The sequence below is a fragment of the Eulemur rufifrons genome, chromosome 30, assembly GCF_041146395.1.
Source record: "Eulemur rufifrons isolate Redbay chromosome 30, OSU_ERuf_1, whole genome shotgun sequence".
In the NCBI taxonomy this organism is placed as follows: domain Eukaryota; kingdom Metazoa; phylum Chordata; class Mammalia; order Primates; family Lemuridae; genus Eulemur; species Eulemur rufifrons.
Window position 1 is genome coordinate 20,708,498 of NC_091012.1, and position 19,629 is coordinate 20,728,126.

The window sequence follows — 19,629 nt, forward strand, 5'->3', positions numbered from 1 at the left end:
ACAGGCCACTTTTTCTTTGTCCATTCACATCTACGGGCACTCGGGCTGCTCCCACCCTTTGGCTGCTACGGGCCTCCGTGCATGAAGGTTCGAACTGCTGTTCTCTGGGCTCTGAAGCTGGTGGGCATGCCAGGCCTGCCACGTCCCCGTGCGGCTCCGGTTCCCAGCACCCACCCACACACGCAGCCACGCGGCCTACTCTGGGCAGAACCTGGTGTTGTGGCCTCCAGCCCGGCCCCTCCCTGCCCTGCACTCGGCATTTCGCTCCTGATTCGCCCCTGGGCCTTTGCGCAAGCAGGTCTCTCTTCCTAGAAGGTCTACATGCAGTCTGCCTCCTCCGTGCTCCCCACGCCCCTACTTGGTGGCTCCCCAGCTTTCCCCAGTCCCTTTCTCAAAGCTCCTCAGGCAGGGACCAGGCAGTGGTCCCCTCCCCCAGCACCAGACTCAGAGTCCTATTCGGGCTCAGCCAATTTTTGTGCAACGTGGTCACTGGTTCTGCCTCCCTGCCACCCGGTGAACCCCAAGAGCATGTAGCTCCCGAGGCCACGTCTTTGGGTAGGGTGGCGGGCGGCAGCTGGTGGTTAGGCCCACTCCTTTCCCAAACTCACCCTCTTTCCCACAGGCAACCGACTCCCCCAGACAGCGAGGCAGGCAGTGGGCTTGTGTTTTCCACAGGAGGTTTTACTGAGGGGCTGAGGGCCCGGGGAAGGCACACGGCGGCGTGGGGTCTCCCTCCCGGGTGAGGACTGGCTCTGCAGCTACCCGGCTGACCCCTCTTTGGCACTGAGCCGGGAACGTGGTGCTCTGGCTCCCGGCAGGCAAGCAGAGGCCTGTGCCTCCCAGTGGGGGCTGGCAGTGTAGGCTGGTGGGCGACAGCTGCCCAGGAGCTGGGTTTGGCACCGGTGGCAGCCAGGGCCCACGGACTCGGAGGCTGGGCTGCCTCCCCTGCTGGCAGGTACTCACACTGGCAGCCGAGGCGGCTACAAACAGGAATCCAATAAATTAGGCTGTAGAAAGGGAGAGGGCTAGCTAGGGCTGCGTTCTCTTCACCACTTGGTAGGCGACGCGTGTGGCGCTTTCTCATGAGGGCTCTTCGAGACTACTGGTGGGGAGAAGAGGACGCAGACAAGGGGCTCTGTCTCACTGTGTGTCCTCTCTGGCCGCTGTTATGGCAGGAAGGGTGTCCCGTGAGACGGGAGCCTCAGCTGGCCACCCTGGGGGGATGGGCTATATGGTCTTCGAGGGACTGAAGAGGGTAAAATGGGGACTTGAGTCTTACGAGGGAGGTGGCTCAGCACAGACTCTGGCTGGCAGTGGTGGGCAGTGGCGGGGGGGTGGGGGGATAGGGGTCCCTGCTCTCCGCTCAGGTGCACTGGTGTGGGGCCAGTGTGGGGGCCACCCTGAGCCCCAGGCTCCTTCCCCATAGAAAAGTAAAGGACCCGCCGCCCCGAACAGGGCAGTTACCGTGGTACAGCCCCAGGGTGTGGGCAGGCGCGGGGCGGGAGGCAGAAGGCCCGGGAGGAGGGCAGGCCACGCAGGGGCGGGCAGGGCGGGTGCTGCCGCTTCCTTCATGTGTTCCGAGAGCTTGGGAGGGGTGAGGGCCTGGGGGCAGGGGCCCTCTGTCAGGTGGAGGCACCCTGGAGGCCGCTACCTGGGCCTTCGCTGCCGGGTGCTGGCGGCTGCCCTGGGGCTACGGCCTCGCCCAGGATCTGGCAGAGCTCCTGGAGGCGCCGCTGCATCTTGGGAATGCCTGCCAGCTGCTGCTCCAGCCGCTGCTTCTCCTCCGTCAGGCTCAGGCGGGCGGCCGAGTCCAGCTTCTCGAACTTCCAGCCGCCCTCCCCGTCGAACTGCAGCAAGTGTGTGTGGTACTTCCTGGCCGAGAGAGGGAGAGGGGCAGGGAGGCAGGCAAGGGTGCTCAGCAGGAGCCACCGGCTGGGCTGCCAGGCCACTCCCCTCCTGGGGATGGCATGCTCCCCCCACTCCGGGCCGGGAGAGAGGGCACCTACCACAGGGAGGGCCGGTGGGTGATGGAAAGCAGGGCGATGCCAGCGTCCTTGGCCGCCTGGAAGATCTTGCCTTCCACGTCGATGCTCACGGCGCTGGTACATTCATCCAAGAGGGCGTATTTGGGCCTTGGGGGTTGGGGACCGAGTGGGAGAGTCTGTGGACCCTCCATTGCCCGACACCGCAGGCCTCCTAAGGGCAGCTGCTTTCCTCCTCCTCCGGGGGACCCCAGAGAGCCCACCTGCCCGGGCAGGCTCCCCAGCTCCCACGTCTAGCCTCCTGGGAGTGCCTGCTGGCTCCAGAGGACTCCCTGGGCCCGAGGGAGCGGGACGACCCCGGGTACCCTGGAAAGCCACCTCTGAGGGCTCACCTGTGGTAGAACATGCGGGCCATGCCAATTCTCTGCTTCTCGCCCCCCGAGAGGACGTCCTTCCAGTCACACACAGCCTCCCAACCTGGGCAGGAGGCAAGCGGCTCTGCTCAATTCCACAGGGGCTGGGGCTGCGAGGGCCAGTCCCAGGGCGGGGGCAGGGAGGGCCCGAGCTCGCTCAGCGGAGCTGGGGAAACAAGTCAGAAGGCATGACGGGCACGTCTGACTCCACAGGAGCCTGCCCAGCTGCGTGCTTACACTCTGTCCTTGTCTGTCTGGGACACTATTTTTCTTTTTTTTTAAGAGACAGGGTCTCATTCTTTCACCCAGGCTAGAGTGCCGTGGCGTCATCACAGCTCACTGCAACCTCCAACTCCTGGGCTCAAGTGATCCTCCTGCCTCAGCCTGCTGAGTGGCTGAGACTACAGGCGCGAGCCACCACACCCGGCTAATTTTTAAATGTTTTGTAAAGACAGGGTCCCGCTATGTTGCCCAGGCTGGTCTCAAACTCCTGGGCTTAAGAGATCCTCCTGCCTCAGCCTCCCAAAGTGGTGAGACTACAGGCCTGAGCCATTGCACCTGGCCTGTGATGCTTTAATAACTCAAAAAGAGTTGGATATTCTGAAATTAAAAAAAAACAAAGAAAAAGTTAGGACTGGAATTTTGTTTCCCCCAAAAAGATATGTTGGAGTCCTAAGCCCAGTACCTTAGAACATGACCTCATTTGGAAATAGGGTCTTTACAGAGATAATCAAGGTACGATGAGGTCACTAGGGTGGACCCTAAGCCACTATGACTGTGTCCTTATAAAAAGGGGAAATTAGGACACAGGGACACACAGAGGGAAGATGATGTGAAGAGACACAGGAGGAAGATGGCCATCTACAAGCCCAGGAGAGAGGTCTGGGAACACAGCCTTCCCTCACAGCCTTCAGAAGAAACCAACCCTGCGACACCTTGATAGCCTCCCGAGCGGGGAGATGATCCGTGTCTACTGTTCAAGTTCCCCCTGTGGGACTTTGTCATGGCAGCCACAGGAAACTCCTATGGCACCTGACAGGATGTTAGTGAAGAGCCAGCCCACACTCCCTCGGTGGGAGCACACAGCCTTGCAGAGAGCACAGCGACAGCCACAGGGGTCTCCCAGAACAGAGGCTCCTCCCGGTACAGGCTGGGCCCTCCCACCGCCTGGTGCCAGCACCTGGGCGAGGACAGCGTGGCAGGAACAGCTCCTCCTGTCCTATCATCTGTTCTGCTTTCTCATGTGACTAGAGGCTTTGGCAGGGCACATGGCTGCTCAGAATAAAATCACGCTTCCTAGCTTGCCTGATGCTGAGGTGTGATCATGTGACTAAATTCTGGCTAATGGGGTATAAGTGTTTAAGTGTTACACGTGTGGCAGCTTCTGGAACTTTCCTTGAAAGACAGAAGGCACTTCTTTGCCCCTTCCTCCTCACTTCGTCCATCCTACAGCCTAGATGTGGACGTGATGGCTGCAGCAGCCATCTTGCGTCATGAGGTCACTTTGGGAATGGAGGCCACACACAGCAGAGCCTTCGCAGAGCAGGGCCGGCCACCAACCAACTGTGGCCTGAGTCTCCTGGGACTTTCACAGCACAGTAGGATAAGCTCATGAATGATTAAAGCCACTACTGGGGGAGGCACAGTTCTGTTCCTCACAGCTGAACTCAATCCTAACACGTGGTGCTGGTCGGCCACAGGCCCTGGGCACTCAGGGGTGCCAGAGAGGACAGGATGCCCTCCCAGGCCAAGGGCAGCAAGGAGCAAAAGAGGCCGGGCCAGGGGCTGTTCCACTGAACTCACCACCTCTGCCCCTCCCTTTCAGCACGGGCAGGTGACAACCCATGATGGGCCCTTCCAGGACTTGCTTCCTTCAGTGCTGCCCTGAGGGAGGAATTGGACCTAGCCCCTCTCTCGTGCAGGTGAAGGGAGTCTCAGAGAGGTGAGGTCTCTGCTCACGGCCATCTTGCACCTAGTGGTGGGGGCTGGAAGCAGAACCCTAATGCTCAGATTTCGCTAAGAAAATTGGACGCACCCTCCATTTGGGCCGCAGCTGGAGCAGCTGGATGGGCCTCCCCTCCTTCCTGCCTCCGGGCACAATGGACACTGCAGTCAAGCAATGGGGAGGGACGCAACACCTTTCCTTGCCACCAGCCTGTGTCGCCCTCTGGTGAGCACTGGCCCAGTGTTCCCTCTGCCTGTCCCCTGCTCCCCCGACCCCGCAAACTCCAGGCCACCCCACACACCTGCACTCACCTCCTGCCTGGCTGCCCCTGCCACCACCCCGCAGCCTGTCCTCCACATTAGAGCCAGGTCATCTTGCTCAAAGGCAAAACTGACCTGTCACTTCTCTGCCCAAAGCCTTCCAGGGCTGCTTCTTTCTGATCCCTCTCAAGGAAGGGGCTCCCACCTGGTCCAGAGGGTCCTCCATGAGCCAGCCCTTCCCTGCCACCACGCCCAGCTGGCCCTGCTGTCCCCTGGCTCCCGGACAGCGGGACTGCTCAGCATTCCACAGGTCTTAGCTTAGACGTCTCTTCTCTGAGAGAGGGTGTCCTGGGCCCCCCAACAAGGTAAGTGGCCCTGCTAGATGCCCCCTTCCCTAGTGCACTCGTGCCACCTGGGGCCACCTATTTACTGCCAGTCCTTCCTGGTAGGCAGGTCTAAGAGGCACCTAGTACTCTGAACTCCTAGATATTGAGATAATCTTCATCCCCTGGGGGCCAAGGGGGAAAGGCCAGGGGCGGCAGCAGGTTCCCGATGGGGAGTCTTGGGACAAAGGGTGCTTGCCCCACCTCCTACCTCCTTCCCTCTGCAGGATGTGGTGCAGGTGCACGATGTCCAGGATGGCTTCCAGGTGCTGCTCCGAGTAGCCCTTCCTTCGCATGTCCTCCACCGAGTCTGGGTAGATCACCTGGTCGCGCAGGGAGCCCACGGACATGTAGGGCCTGAGAGAAAGCTGCGTGTCCACACACCACACCCACGTGCACCCTGTACGCCCACACACCCAGCACGTGCCCACACACTCACGCACACAGGGCGCATGCACACACGCCGAATGCATCTGCAGGCATGCGTGCGCACACACACTCCCCACACAAATCTGAAATGGACGGGGGAGCGACTGGGGTGGCGCTGCAGGGAGCAGGCGCCATAGCTCCTCTGGCTCTCCTAAGGTGCTGCTTCTCCACCGTCTCCTGGGCTCTGTTGGAGGCCACCTCCGATTGCACAGGTAGGAAGAGGTAGGGAAGAGACAGGGTACAGGGCTCTATTCCCCCCTACCCACCGGCAGGCCCCTCTGGTGGCCCCAGGCCTTCTCACCTCTGAGGGATGTAGAACATGCGCTGGGGCGGGGGCTTGTAGAGCACACCCCCATACGTGGGCCAGAGCCCGCCGAGGATGCGGAACAGAGAGCTCTTGCCGCAGCCGTTGGGGCCTGTGATGAGCAGGTGCATGCCCTCTTCCACCTGCAGGGGGCAGCAGCCCATGGCACCCGGACAGTGTGGGTCCCCCTGCACCCTGCGCCCTCCTTCCCAGCCTCGGGAAGCCCCCAACACCTGATGCTGGCGGGTTGGCCCTTCTTGTCCTCTTGGTAAGGGGACTGCAGTGCTTGGGGGATGGGGTCCAGTGTCCAGAGCCCTAAGTGAATGCGTGGCTTGGGACATAGGGAAATGGCCAAGACCCGGCCCTGTCCCCAAAGGCCCTAGCATGCCCAGAGAACACAGGGCCAGCACAAGAGAAAGGGCCTATTCTGCCACACTGAATGAATAGGTGTGTTCCAAGACAGCGTCACCCTCCATCTCATTTGCCTCCCACTGCACAGGGAATCCAAGCTCGGGGTCGAGTCTCGACCCTCTTTAGGGAATGCCCTGAAAGGCGCTTTCTTTACAGTTCTAGACTTAGAGTACAAGCCCCACTGCCAGTCTCCCTGCCCCCACAGCCCCCTCTGCCTCCATGAGTGCTAGGGTGCCACAGAGATACCACTGTGGCCCTGAGCCCAGCCTCAAGGACGTCATGCCCCCCAATTTGCCAATCATATCATCCCCACCAGAGTTAGGGAAATGCCTACTGCAGGAACAATGCCAGCCGGCTGGGGCGGACAGCATGGAGGGAGGAGGGGCGGGAGAGAGCACAGGCCACGGAATCAGAGATTGCCCCGGTCACCACCATCGCCACTTTTAGCCTCTCTTAGTCTCTGTGAGATCCACAGTAACCACACCGTGCATAGGGCTCTTGGGAGGATCTGAGGTCGTGGCCTTTGGCCTACATCAGTCAATGTTACAGGTAGAATTGTGTCCCCCCAAATACATATGTTGGAACCCTAATCCCCAGTACCTTAGAGTGTGACCTTATTTGGAAATAGGGTTGTTGCTGATGCAATGAGTTAAATTAACACAAGGTCACACTAGAGTAGGGTGGGCCCCTGATCCAACACGACTAGCGTTCTTATAAAAAGGGCACATTTGGACACAGACACACCCAGAGGGAGAAAGCCACGGGAAGACAGGCAGAAGTTGGGTGAGGCAGCAGAAGCCAAGGGATCCCAAAGGTTGCCAGCAACCTCATGCACTGGGAGAGAGCCCTGGAACGCACTCTCCCTCACGGTTCTTGGGAGGAACCCACCCTGCCGGCACCTCCGTCTCAGGCTTCTGGCCTCCCGACCTGGGAGAGTCCGTTTCTGGTGTTCAAGCCACTGGGTGAGGGCAGCCTCCGGGTCCTAACACAGCCACACGACGACCGCCTCCCAAGGGTGGCACCTAGTGCCCTGCTCACGAGGGCCGTGGTGCCTTTGCCTGCTTGCACTTCCCAGGGGCCAGCCTGGGAACCTCCACCGCGCATCCGCCAGCTACCAGCTGCTCCCCGTCACCCCTTCGAATGAGTACTGTTTGGGGTGACGAGGACACACCACTGCATTATGCCACTTGAGGTAAGGACACAGGCCGGGCCTCCAGAGCCCTGCGTACCCCCTCCTCTCACCTCTTCTCTGATTTCTCCCCAGCTGAACCAGCCCCTCAGCCCCTTGCTCCCCCAACCCATGGCAAAGGCCCAGGTCGGTGGAGTGGCTAGAATTGAACCAGAGCCTCTAAGTCTTGGCTTTCTCAGGAGCGTGGGGAGCTGGCAACAGGCAACAGGACCAGGAACACTTGGGTGACCCTTGACCAATCCTGGTAATCCCTAGTCTCTTTTATTAGCCTTGACTCTATTGCCCCAGAACAAATAGAGACACGCTGGTCTCTCATCTTGACCTTGGCCCACCTGCCACATAGATCTAGAGACAATGGCCACTGCCAGCACAGGCAGGCAAGAAGCCAAGGACTGAGGCTCGTGGCCACGGACCGCCAGGCACCCTAGCTCTGTCTGCTCAGCCCAGCCCGGTCAGCTCTTCTGGGTCAGGCACCCCTCCCCCGCAAGACCTACCCTGATGTTGAGGCTGGCCACCACCACCTCTCCCGTGGGCGTGATGATGGGGATGTTCTCACAGATGATCCCCTGCTCCACGTCCACCACCTGGCCTGCAGAGAGAATGTGATGAGGGAGGAGAGGGACCAGCAGCACTCCCTCTGCCTTCTGGCGGGTTCTGCGTGCCCCCAGGGACGGGCTTACCTGCCCCTAATAATGTGCCAGTGGATGCCCAATAGGCATCCTGCGGTCCAGGGCCCCTTGAGAACACAGCCAGGTCTTCCAACGAGCCGAACCCCTCTCCCCGTGTCTAGTGCTGCACCCCTGGCTGCCAACCTCTGGTCCCCTGGAACCCGAGGCACTAAGTCTCTACTCCTGCTCTGCAGCCCTCCCCTTCCAGCACAGTCCTCTGCGGCAGCCCACACACTGCATGCGGACTTGACCTTTCTCTGCTGCCCTGTGCGGGTGAGTGAGCCTCTGCACTCAGGGACCACATCCCACTTTATTTCAATGAATAATCCAGGCCAGGGCCCTCAGGAGGGCAACTCAGCAGGTTGGCCGGCAGCGCCTTCCCTGGTAAGGAAGGCTGTTGGACCTACACCTTTCCCCAGAAACCTTCCCCAGTGGCCCAGTTCACCCTGGCAGAAGTCCTCGGAGACCCTGCCGGGCAAGCCCTCCCCTCCCGGTTGGACCGGGACAGGCCAGGGGTGCACAGTGGTCCCAGAGCGCTGGGGTGGGATGGAGGGGAGGGGCTGGGGCAGCGAGTCAGGCACCTGCAGCAGAAAGGCAGGGATGGGAAGAGATGGGATAGCCTTACCTAGGATCTTCAGGGGCCCTTCCACGTGGACACCAGGCCGTACCATGGCCCCAGACCCTGCCTGAGCATCCTCCAGCTCCCCAGGCCTCTTAAAACGACAGTGTCGGACATCCTCAAATACCTGGAACATCTCGTGAACCCGGGCTGTGTAGCCAGCCAGCTCTGTCACCTGTAAGGAGGGCGACCTGGCTCAGCCCCTGCCAGCCATGAGGAGAGGGGCATGGCAAGCGTGGGGCCGGGCCACGGAGGGTACCTCCTTGTACGATGACATGATGCGCTCGATGGCATCTGCGGCCGCCGTGAGGAGGTTGCGGGCAATGGTGAAGGCTTCCGTGCGCTCGCTCACCAGCTCCTCCCCCCTCTTCTCCACGGCTGCGTGCTTCATGGCCTCTGGGTCTGCTAGGCATGAGGGGGGCAGGGGTAACAGGGAGGGGCAGAGAGAGGGGAAAGTCAAAAATGAGCTACTAGAGGGGAAGATGAGTCTCTTCAGCAAATGGTACGGGGACAACCAGACACATGCATATACATCCATGTGCCCGAGGGCGAGCCCACCTCATGCCACACACGAGAACTAACTCGTGGGGGGGGGGTCACAGGCTGCCGTGTAAGAGCTAAACTAGAACACTGTAAGAAGAAAATAGGGGTAAACCTTCATGACCTTGGATATGGCAATGGTTCCTTAACTATGACACCAAAAGCATAAGCAACAAAAGAAAATCAGGTCAATTGAACTTCATCAAAATAAAACACTTTCGTACAACAAAGGGCACCATCAAGAAAGTGAAAAGAGGCCAGGGCGCAGTGGCTCACGCCTGTAATCCTAGCACTCTGGGAGGCCAAGGCAGGTGGATCATTTGAGCTCAGGAGTTCGAGACCAGCCTGAGCAAGAGTGAGACCCCGTCTCTACTAAAAAAATAGAAAGAAATTAGCTGGACAACTAAAAGTATATACATATAAAATTAGCCGGGCATGGTGGCACATGCCTATAGTCCCAGCTACTCGGGAGGCTGAGGCAGGAGTATTGCTTGAGCCCAGGAGTTTGAGGTTGCTGTGAGCTAGGGTGATGCCATGGCACTCTAGCCCGGGCAACAGAGCGAGACTCTGTCAAAAAAAAAAAGAAAGTGAAAAGACAACACACAGAGTGGGAGAAAGTGTTTGTCAATCATGTATCTGATACAGGTGCGGTATCCAGACTATTATAAAGAACTTTTACAATTTAAAGAGATAACCCAGTCAAACAATGGGCAAAGGATCTGAATAGATACTTCTCCAAAGAAGATACACAAATGGCTAGTAAGCCCCTGAGAAGATGCTCAACGTCTTTAGTCATTAGAGAAATGCAAATCGAAACCACCAGGAGATCCCACTTCACACCCAGTCAGGCTAGAATTTAAAGGAGACAATAATGTGTCAGTCAGGGAGGATGACAAGCCGGAAGCCACCTAGGCTGCCAGCGGGAAGGTAAAATGGTGCAGCTGCTGTGGAAGACAGTCTGGCAGGAACCTTTTGAGGAGTCACCATATGACTCAGCAACTCCACTACTGGCCACATACTCAGGAGAAACAAAGGATCTGTCCGCATGCAGAACGTACATGACCGCTCACAGCAGCATTGTTCACAACGGCCAAAAGGCAGACGCAACCCAAGATGCCCATCAGTAGATGAATGGGTAAAGAAACTGTGCTACATGCGTACAATGGAATATTATTCAGCCACAAAAAGGAATAAAGTACTGATTCATCTTACAACATGGATGAGCCTTGAAACCATTATGCTAAGAGAAAGAAGCCAGTCACAAAGACCACATATTGTGTGATTCTATTTCTATAAAATGTCCCGAACAGGCAAATCCATAGATACAGCACATCAGTGGTTGCCAGGGACTGAGGGAGGGGTAATGGGGAGTGATTGCTAATGGGTCTGGGGCAGGGGTGGGGAACCTGTGGCCCTGGGGCCACATGTGGCCTTCTGGATCTTTGAGTGCGGCCTTTTGACTGAATCCAAATTTTCTAGACTCTGTAGTTTCTTTATGGGGTGATAAAAATATTCAAGACTTAGAGAGCGGTGATGGTTGCACAACTCTGCGAATATTTAAAAACCAACAAACTGTACATTTTAAAAGACTGGATTGGGCCGGGCACGATGGCTCACGTCTGTAATCCTAGCACTCTGGGAGGCCAAGGCAGGAGGATCGCTTGAACTCAGGAGTTCGAGACCAGCCTGAGCAAGGGCGAGACCCCATCTCCAATAAAAGTAGAAAAATTAGCTGGGCGCCTATAGTCCCAGCTACTCAGAAGGCTAAGGCAGGAGGATCACTTGAGCCCAGAAGTTCGAGGTGGCAGTGAACTATGATGATGCCACTGCACTCTACCTAGGATGACAGAGTGAGACCCTGTCTCAAAAAAAAAAAAAAATGCTGAATGGTATGGTATGTTAATTACATCTCAATACCATTGATGTCAAAACTGAGCCAGTAGGCATCTGGCTTTGTTTCTTGGCACAAACATCCCTAGACTGCCTCCTGCCCTCTGTCCTGCACCATTGATGTCAGCCCCTCCTGGGACACACTTGGACTTCATCACCAATGCCCAGACCTGTCTGCCTTTGAAATGCGAACGTCCCACTTTCTGACTATCTCTGCTATGCCCATTTCTCCCTCATCTCTACACCATGGTCTCTGATCTCTGTGCTCATGGCCAGCCACTGTTTGGCCTCTGTTTTTCCCCAGGAGCTGCTCCTGTCTTAACTTGCTTCCCTGGACCCCATGGCAGCATCCTCCACCTTCCTTTGTCAATGGTCTTGACTCCTTTGACCCTTGCAGCCCCCACAGGAGCAGGATTTTTACACAAGGGATCTTCTGGAAATGGCGGTGGGGAGCAGGGAGAGGCCAACTCTGAGGGTCCTGGGGTGTGGGCTGAAGTGGCAGGAAGGAAGGTTTTGGGAAGAGCCTGAGGACTCCATCCAGGGGCATCTGTGATGCTGAGGTGGGGCCTTAGGGATCACTGGTAAGAGTGGGGCAAAGAGGAAAAGGAACACGGAGTCAGCTCAGAGCAGTGTGGGTGGAAAGGGGACAGGATGGATGGGCAGAGCGCTTTGCATTGCCTTCTGGGGCCTGGCTCAGGAAACCAGGGAAATGAACTTGGCAGGGGGTGGGGGTGTTAATCCTGAGTCTAAGGTCCTGGGCCTTGCTTCCCACCATGCCCTCAAGGACACAGCCCCAACAGACAGTAGGGACTCAAGCCTTCCTCCCTAGACGTTCTTAAAGCTGGACAGTCACTGTGGACAAAAGGGGTCTGAGGGTCTTTGTGCCCAGGGCCTCCTGGTACAGAGCCTTAGGCAGCTAACACCAGGGCCCAGCAAGGCCTCTGGGCTGGAGTGAGCCATGGGCCCTGCTCCTCTCCTGGGCCCTCCTGCCTTGCAGGCCAGCAGAGCAAAGCTTACCTAAATCCTCCCCAGTTAGTGAGTGCCTGCCTCTTCCCGCTGGCCCCCAGAGCTCTTGGCCTCCCTGAAGCACCTGGAGCCCTCACTAGCCACTGGGTGCTAGGGACACTGCAGGGACAAAACAGACCAAAATCCCTGCCTTCATCTAGCTTGCAGTCTAAGGTAGGCAGAGGTGTGCCATAGACAAGGTATTCAGTTCTTGGGCCAGCATAAGTTGGGAAAAGGATGATAAAGGTGAGCGGTGGGCAGCCCAGGTCTACCCTATGGGAGGGGGCGGCTGCCAGTAAAGCTCTGACAGAGGGAGGGACTGAGCCAAGGGGGCAGCAGAGGAAAGGGAGCTCCCGGCAGAGTGTGCAGCATGTGCAAAGGCCCTGAGGCAGAAGCATGCCTGGTGTTTTGAAGGAATAACAAAGAGGCTAGGAAGATGGAAATGGAGCAGGCATGGGCCAGGGGAGCACCTCACTCCTTTCTTTCAAAGGCCCCCAGGCAGGGTCAGGAGCTCAGGCTTCTCTGAAGCTCCCCAGGTGGAAACATAATAGGAAGAGAATCAGAGAGATTTCTGTTTCTGTTTTGGAAACAGTGTGTGTGTGTATACATATACATGTAACTGAAAACCCTCTTGCCAGCAAACTGGATAAACTATAATACTGTTTAAAGCAGAGCCGTGATTGAAGGAGAACAGAGGAAATTCCCAGGAGCAAAAAGAGAAGCAAGCAGCCAGGTGAGCCTCTGAAATCCCCAGAGACGGACAGGCAGAAGGCTAGGAAGCTTTATTTGCTTAGCCTGCACTCTAGGCGCACTGAACAAAAGGTCTCCTCTAGGAATTTGCAATTATATGTCTGCAATTCAAATGAATTCAAATAAATACTACCTCCACATTCAGAAATCACCCCCCTCCTGCACAAGCTGAGAAGTTAACATGAAAATGGCCTCCGAGTGGTTAATTACCCTGGACTGCTGGCCAAAATAGAACAAATATGGAACTACACCCTCCATCGAGGGCATACCGATTCCCATAGAAGTCCCATGGCAACGCCCACAAGGAAATGAGTGAAGACCCGCAGACAGAAGATAAAGGTGGATTAGACCCCCAAGAACTTAAGATAACCAATCATTGATTGGATAGAGACTATGGAATGTGTATGATTAATATGATACACAGCATAAAAAGAATAGTTGAAAAGATGAGCAAATAAGAGACAAAAGCAGTTTGAAATTTCTTTTTTTTTTTTTTTTTTTGAGACAGAGTCTCGCTCTGTTGCCCGGGCTAGAGTGAGTGCCGTGGCATCAGTCTAGCTCACAGCAACCTCAAACTCCTGGGCTTAAGCGATCCTACTGCCTCAGCCTCCCGAGTAGCTGGGACTACAGGCATGCGCCACCATGCCCGGCTAATTTTTTGTATATATGTTTTAGTTGTCCATATAATTTCTTTCTATTTTTAGTAGAGACGGGGTCTCGCTCTTGCTCAGGCTGGTCTCGAACTCCTGACCTCGAGCGATCCACCCGCCTCGGCCTCCTCGGCCTCCCAGAGTGCTAGGATTACAGGCGTGAGCCACCGCGCCCGGCCAGTTTGAAATTTCTATTTGAAAAAGAAAACTTTTTTGAGAAATAGAATCAAATAGAACTTACAGAAATAGTCACTGAAATGTGGAAAAAAATTCAAGTTAGACATGGCCAGAGAGAAAACTGGTGAATTGGTGAGTTGATGAGCAGGAAGGGGGTCCGAGAACTCTCCCAGGATTCAGCAGACAGTGCTAGATGGGAAATACTACAGAGAGGGGAAGAGATCAAGTGAAGAGAGCGAAAAGTCCAGCATATGGCTAGCAGGAGTTCCAGAAGAAGAGAGTGAAAAGAATGAGAGCCACACAACACTGGAAAAGATCATAGCTGAGAGTCTTCCAGAATGATTGAAAAACCTGCATACTCAAAGGACATACAAGTCTCAAGCAGGATAAACAGAAACTCACACCTCGACACATCATAGTAAAACTACAGAATGACAAAGAGAAAATTATGAAAGTACCCAGAGGAAAAAATGCAGGTTACTAAGGGAGGACAATCAAACTGCTAACAGATTTTTCAACAGTTGCAGAAGAGAGGAGAAGACAATGAAACAATGCCAAAGGGCTGAGAGAAAATAACTGTCCGCCTAGGGTCCCACACCCAGCTAAACTTTAGCTTGGGAATAAGGGTGAAATAAAGACATTTTCAGACAACAAAATAATCAAGAATTTCCCACGACAAAACCCTTGCTGAAAGAACTTTCAAAAGATGTCTATCTGACTGAGATGTAAGAAGGAAATGGTGAGCGAAGAAACCAGCAAACTCGCCGGCAAGCTGCAGCACGCGCGGGCTGGATAGAGCAAGAGCAAAGAAGAAAAGGTCAAACCCAGCTCTGTGTCAAGCTACCGGCACACGGCTGACAGGCGTCAGTTCTGGCAGCTCAAGGGTCCTAAGGCCCAGGAGGAGGGGGAGCTACTGATTAACCTAACACTGTGTCAAGTATGCATGTTCACCTTTTGAAGGGTAACCACTGACATACTGTAAAGAGACTGAATACTTGCAAACCAGTAGAGGAACAAAATGAGAACAAAGAAAATCTGATCATCGCTAAAATAACAGGTAGAACAGGCTTCCCACTGACCCCAAAAGGCCCTAGGGTGGTGGTCTCTACCCTTTGCAACCTACAAAAGCTGTTTTAGGGGTGGGGAAACCAAGTCCAGAGCTGAAGGGCTCACCCAGGCATGCCCCCCATCCTCCCCGCTCCAAGCGGCAGTTGGACCGAGGACAGAGACAGGTGGGCGAGGGTACATGCACCTGGTGAAGTGACATGTGGTGCTTCTGAGTCGTGTGCAGGTGAAAGGCAATAAGGAGCTAAAAGAGAACCCAACCTCTGGTGACTTCAAGGCTGCCTGTAGGCCTCAGTGTCCCCAGAGCTACAGGACAGGGCTCCTACCTCTGGCCCCCTGGAGCACTGGCTCTCACCTGACTCTGAGTAGCCGGTGGCAGTGATGATGGGGACAGCCACCATGAGCAGGCCTGAGGCGCTCCACACATACTTCATGAGGAATTGCTCCAGCATGACGTACCACAGGCGTTCCAGAAGGATGAGGTTGATCTGGGAGGCCAGGTCCTGGTAGGAGTGCTGCAGCAGGGCCAGCTCCACCTGCCGGGGATGACAGAGACAGGGAGGCCTCACGACAGCTCCCATGTGGGCAATGGTGGGAGTCCCCACTGCTGCTTACACATGTTAGGCCATTTGATGGCATGACAAGGTGAAGAGCTGGGGGTTACGACTGGGCAGCGCCAAGTCTCAAACTCAGGTTAGTGGGGGGTAAGGGACTGCCTGCTGTCACAGTGCAGCTCTCGTCCCTTCTTTCCACTCCCCTCTGTGCCCTGAAAACAGGCCCAGGGCAGTCACTTTTCAGTCCTCTGCTGAGCCCATTTCTTTGGGCTCCCCCCAGCACCCTCCTCCTGGCCCTGCTGTCCAGGCACAACCTCCCTTTCCCCGAGAGAAGACCAGCAGCTCTAACATCTGACCCTGAACTCAGCAAAGAGCAGTACAGGAGAGCAAAGGGCAGTGATCTTGGTTCTGAAAAACCCGGTTTAATAGTCTTAGGCCCCACCTCCCCATCCTTTCCCAGAGTTCCTTGGGGTGAGAAACTTGTACTGCATTTTCCCACCCAAACCAGGAGCCTGGCTCTTGTTCCCTTAGCAGTGGGTAGGCCTTCCCTGCCTTCCTGTCCCCATTCCCTCACTGGTCACCACCTGCCGTGTGGACGGGGACACGTGGGGGAAGGGTCCCGTGCAGGGAAGAGGGTGGCAGCAGCAGTCAGATGGGCAGGGGCGGGTGGGGGTGTCGGGATGTGCTCAGGTCCAGGCCACCAAGGTTCAGTCCAGGGGCTTGGGCCCCAGCCCTGGCTCCCCACACCCATCTGGTGACAGCTACCCAAACTGGCACCATTTGCTGAGTGTTTTCACATCTGTCTCTGTTTGATTCTCACCATGTCCCACTGCACATGTGTATCCACATGTCCACTGTACAGTGGAACACTGAGGCCCAGACAGGCAAAATGATCTGCCCAAGTCCATCCACACAGCCCGGTGGTAGAATCTGGACCACACTGGCAGAGCTGTTAGGAGAACCACATTCTTGTAAATGCTACTTTGATTTACTGAGAAAGGTTTACTTTGTTCTCAACCACTTAAGAGGTGGGGTGTATGTGTGTGTGTGTGCATGTGTGTGTTTAAATAAGCCTCCCTGTTGAAATCCCAGCAAGAACAGAATACTCTGTTACTTCTGCCCAAACCTGTTGATCTGAGCCTAGGCTGGTGTCCACGGGGACATCAGCCAGTGGGACTGGAGTGGGCCACATGCTTGCACAGCAAGGGCAATTGACCCACCCATGGGGTCCTGTCACCCCACATAGCTTTTCAGCCAAGGCCTATGCAGATAAGCCGTGGATGCACAGGGGGCCCTCCAGCCCTGGCAAGCAAACCCTCTTGGCCAATGTGCTATTTCCTGAAGCTAGCCTGGGGGAAGTCCTTCAAAGCACCAGCGATCTCTCTTCTGCCCCCCACCGCCTAGGTCTTCATGCACAACTCAGCTTTCCTCAAGCCAAATCTCCCATTCCTGAAGTGAGCACACCTCCTCTGAGTGTCCTGGCAAAGCAGACTCGTGCCGAGAGCTGGCAGCAGTGCCAGCCAAGGCTGACAGTGTAGCTGCGGGTGATGTGCCAAGCGCCTAACCCAACGGCACGGCTGCCTGCCAGGGCCTTACAGTGGGAGAAGAGGAGAGCAGGAGAGGGGTTTCAACTGAAGGCTGGGTGCCTTTTCTCCTAATCTGTAGTCTGGCCCACACCTGGGATGCCTCTCTCTGTAGAGTTCAGGGACAAGCCTTTTTTAGAAATTAGGGACAAGCCTGCTTCTTTGCCCAGGGAACAGCCAATGAGATTTGGTCCTGGGGCAAGAGGCCATCTGACCCAGGGAACACATAAGAGCCCTCAGGAGGTGGATGCCATTGTGCCCCTCCCCCTTCCCCCCAAGCACTCAGGAAGTGAAACCAAGTCACAGAGAGCTGGACTGGAGGCAGCTGCAGCCTCAAGCACGAGGAAAGGGCGGGGCCGAGGAGAGATAAAGGGAGCATTGGCCTGGAGTAACCTTTCCTGGCGGCTGCCTGGCCCGCCCCAGCATCGGCCCCTGCCCACCGGGGAGCTAAGAGCCTGGGATCCAGGCGGAAGGGCGGCCACGCAAGGGGCAGGAAGTGTGTCCTGCCGCGGTGGCGGCCTGGGCCCAGCATCCCTAGCCTGAGGGTGCGGGGAGGCAGCTGAGCCAGTTGGTAGGTGGGCAGGCCTGTGGGCTCTGGAGGTCTTGACCCCAAGTATGGCCACTGCCGCCGCGGCCAGGCCAGCTCGGCCAGGCCAGCTCATTAACCTCCGCTTGGGCTGAGTCATGCCCATAATGCCTGCCTGCCTGGCTGGCCAGCTCTGATGGATGCTGGCCTTCAAAGGGCACAGGGGCCCAGACAGCAGGTTGAGTCCCATGGTCCCCGCTCCCAAAAGGCAGTCTCCCCCTGGCTGGCTGCAGGAGTGGGGCAAGCCAGAGCTCTAGCGTCTCAAACCGCTAGGATCCACAGCTCTAAGTCCAGGACAACCTCCTTGAGGAGGAGAGGAAGCAGAAGTGGCCTGGAGTGAGCACGCAGCCAGCACAGGACAGTCCCCACCCAGCCTTCCTGCTTCTCCATTTCTGTGCCTAAGTCCATGGCTACCCAATGCCCTGCCCACCCTAGCCCCCCCCCCCCCACGGCTCCACATGCTTGGCATCAGCCCCGGCCAGCCCTGGGCTTTCCCCACCACTCATGGCTGCCTGCCCCTGGGCCTCCCAGCCATGCACTTTGCTCCATGCCCAGCGCCCCAACCTGCCCCACCTCGTGGCCCCCATAGAAAGCGATCTCCTCCGAGTTGGCCACCACACGAGAGTGCATGTAGCGCAGCTCCCCCTTCCGCCGTGCCTCCTCTGCCACCAGCTCCCCAAACTTGGGTGAGAAGGCCCGTAGCACGTTGGCTGTGAGGAATACCACGAGGCCAGCAATAGCCGAGGGCCAGGCTGTGCCAGCCCCGCGTGATCGGGCCGCTCGAAGTAGGGTGTAGGAGGTCACAGCCACGTCTAGGAGTGGCTTGGTCAGGTTGGAGTAGAGGTGGGCCACAGAGGCAGCAAAGGCCACCACATCCTCTGTCAGAGACTGGTCAGGGTTGCGAAGCCGGCCATCCATGTTGCTGACTCGGTAGTAGGTCTGCTGGGAGAAGTAGAGCCTGTAGGCATGGGCCACCAGACGGCTGCGGAAAGACAGGGTCAGCTGGCCCTCCAGGTAGCGGATGGCACTGTTGATGAAGGTGGCAGGGAGGGCGATGAGGAGCCACTGCAGCAGCTGCCAGCCAAAGGCCCGTGGGTCCTTGCGCACGATGCAGCGGGCCAGCCTTCCGTCCAGGCGGGCCACATATACTGACAGGAAAGTCCTGCTCACCAGGGTGGCCGAGTGCAGTGCTAGCAGCCCCGTCTCCCTGCACAGCACCCGGGGGAATAGCAGCCGCAGGAGCCACAGGAGTCGCTGCAGGAATACCCGATTCATGCCGGCTTTAGCCACTGTGGCCCCGGAGACCTCTTGCGCGGGCTCCCTGGTTGGCACCTGAGGGCCCCTGGCCGGAGCCAGGTACTGCCGCACCAGGGGGTAGATTTTGTGGACCCCATAGGCTGTGAGAGCCAGAACCACCGCCGTGCGCTTCAGCCTGGTCACCCGTGAAGTCCGGGGGGTGGAAAGCACCGGCATGTCACCTGGGCTTGCAAGCAGGGGGCTGGGACTGGTGCCTGAGGCAGCAGTCGAGGCAGGTGGCTGGAAGGGTTGTTGCTCTGACCCGGGGCTCGTCTAGGCAACTGGAAACCTTCCAGTGGTCCCTGAGACTGTCGCCTTAGGCCCCCGAGGTGGTGCTGGGGTCCCTGGTGCGGTGGGCTCAGGGCCCTCCAGGGTCGCGGCTTCTTCAAGCAGCCCAAGTGGAGGAACTTGGCTGTCCTTTCGTCAGTCCCCTACCCCCTGAGGTCAGAGTCTCAAGAGGTCTCCGGCAGAGAGGGCGTCTCTTCTTCTCCTCCTCCTCCTCCCCTGGTGGCGCCCCTGCCCGGGGCACCAGGCGCGTCGGTCCGCTCCGTAGCCTGGCTGAAGCCACAGTGACTCCGCCACCGGCCCAGAATCCCCACCTTCCCACCCCTCCCCAGGGGCGAGTCGGGGGAAGGGGAGGAGGCGGAGGAGGGGCGAGAGGCGGAGTCCGGGCGTGGAGCACCCCACCCCGTTCTCTCCCGCAGCGAGGCCCCGCCCCCTCTCCGGACCACAGAGACGAGGGATGACCGCGGGGGCTAGAGAAGCGGCCCTCGCCTTCCTGCCAAGGCCCCGCCCCGCCCCCCTTCCAACTCCGCGTGCCCGGAGCGCCGGAGGCGCCGCAGCCGACCGCCAGGCGCCGCTTTCTTTCAAGCTGTCGGAGCCCAGCCCTCGGCTGAGGGGCGGGGGAAGTAGCCGTAGGCGGAGCCACTG

The 19,629-nt window shown here is 57.3% G+C and overlaps 1 protein-coding gene across 3 annotated transcripts; it reads right to left on the reverse strand.

Moving 5' to 3' along the window:
• Window positions 1-690: 690 nt before the first annotated feature.
• ABCD1 (ATP binding cassette subfamily D member 1) lies at window positions 691-19,271 on the reverse strand. 3 transcript variants are annotated; one of them, XM_069464576.1, is made up of 11 exons: window positions 17,977-19,271; window positions 15,036-15,216; window positions 8,863-9,005; window positions 8,610-8,778; window positions 7,811-7,905; window positions 5,714-5,859; window positions 5,195-5,340; window positions 2,375-2,459; window positions 2,007-2,132; window positions 1,652-1,872; window positions 691-1,102 (listed from the first exon to the last, which is right to left on the reverse strand). In XM_069464576.1, the coding sequence occupies exons 1-11, from the start codon at window positions 18,874-18,876 to the stop codon at window positions 1,047-1,049; spliced, it is 2,268 nt and encodes a 755-aa protein (XP_069320677.1). In that variant the 5' UTR covers window positions 18,877-19,271; the 3' UTR covers window positions 691-1,046. The 3 variants fall into 3 exon arrangements, with proteins under 3 accessions (XP_069320677.1, XP_069320679.1, XP_069320678.1); XM_069464578.1 differs by having other exon boundaries at window positions 1,035-1,163; XM_069464577.1 differs by lacking the exon at window positions 691-1,102 and having other exon boundaries at window positions 1,501-1,872.
• Between the last annotated feature and the right edge of the window lie 358 nt (window positions 19,272-19,629).

Coding starts and splice junctions, on each gene's coding strand:
- ABCD1 (XM_069464576.1), bottom strand. CDS start 18,876: ATGCCGGTGCTTTCCACCCCCCGGACTTCACGGGTGACCAGGCTGAAG. Junction 8,779..8,862: donor TCATGTCATCGTACAAGGAG/GTACCCTCCGTG, acceptor CCCTCCTTACAG/GTGACAGAGCTGGCTGGCTA. Junction 5,860..7,810: donor TGGCCAGCCTCAACATCAGG/GTAGGTCTTGCG, acceptor TGCCCCCTGCAG/GTGGAAGAGGGCATGCACCT.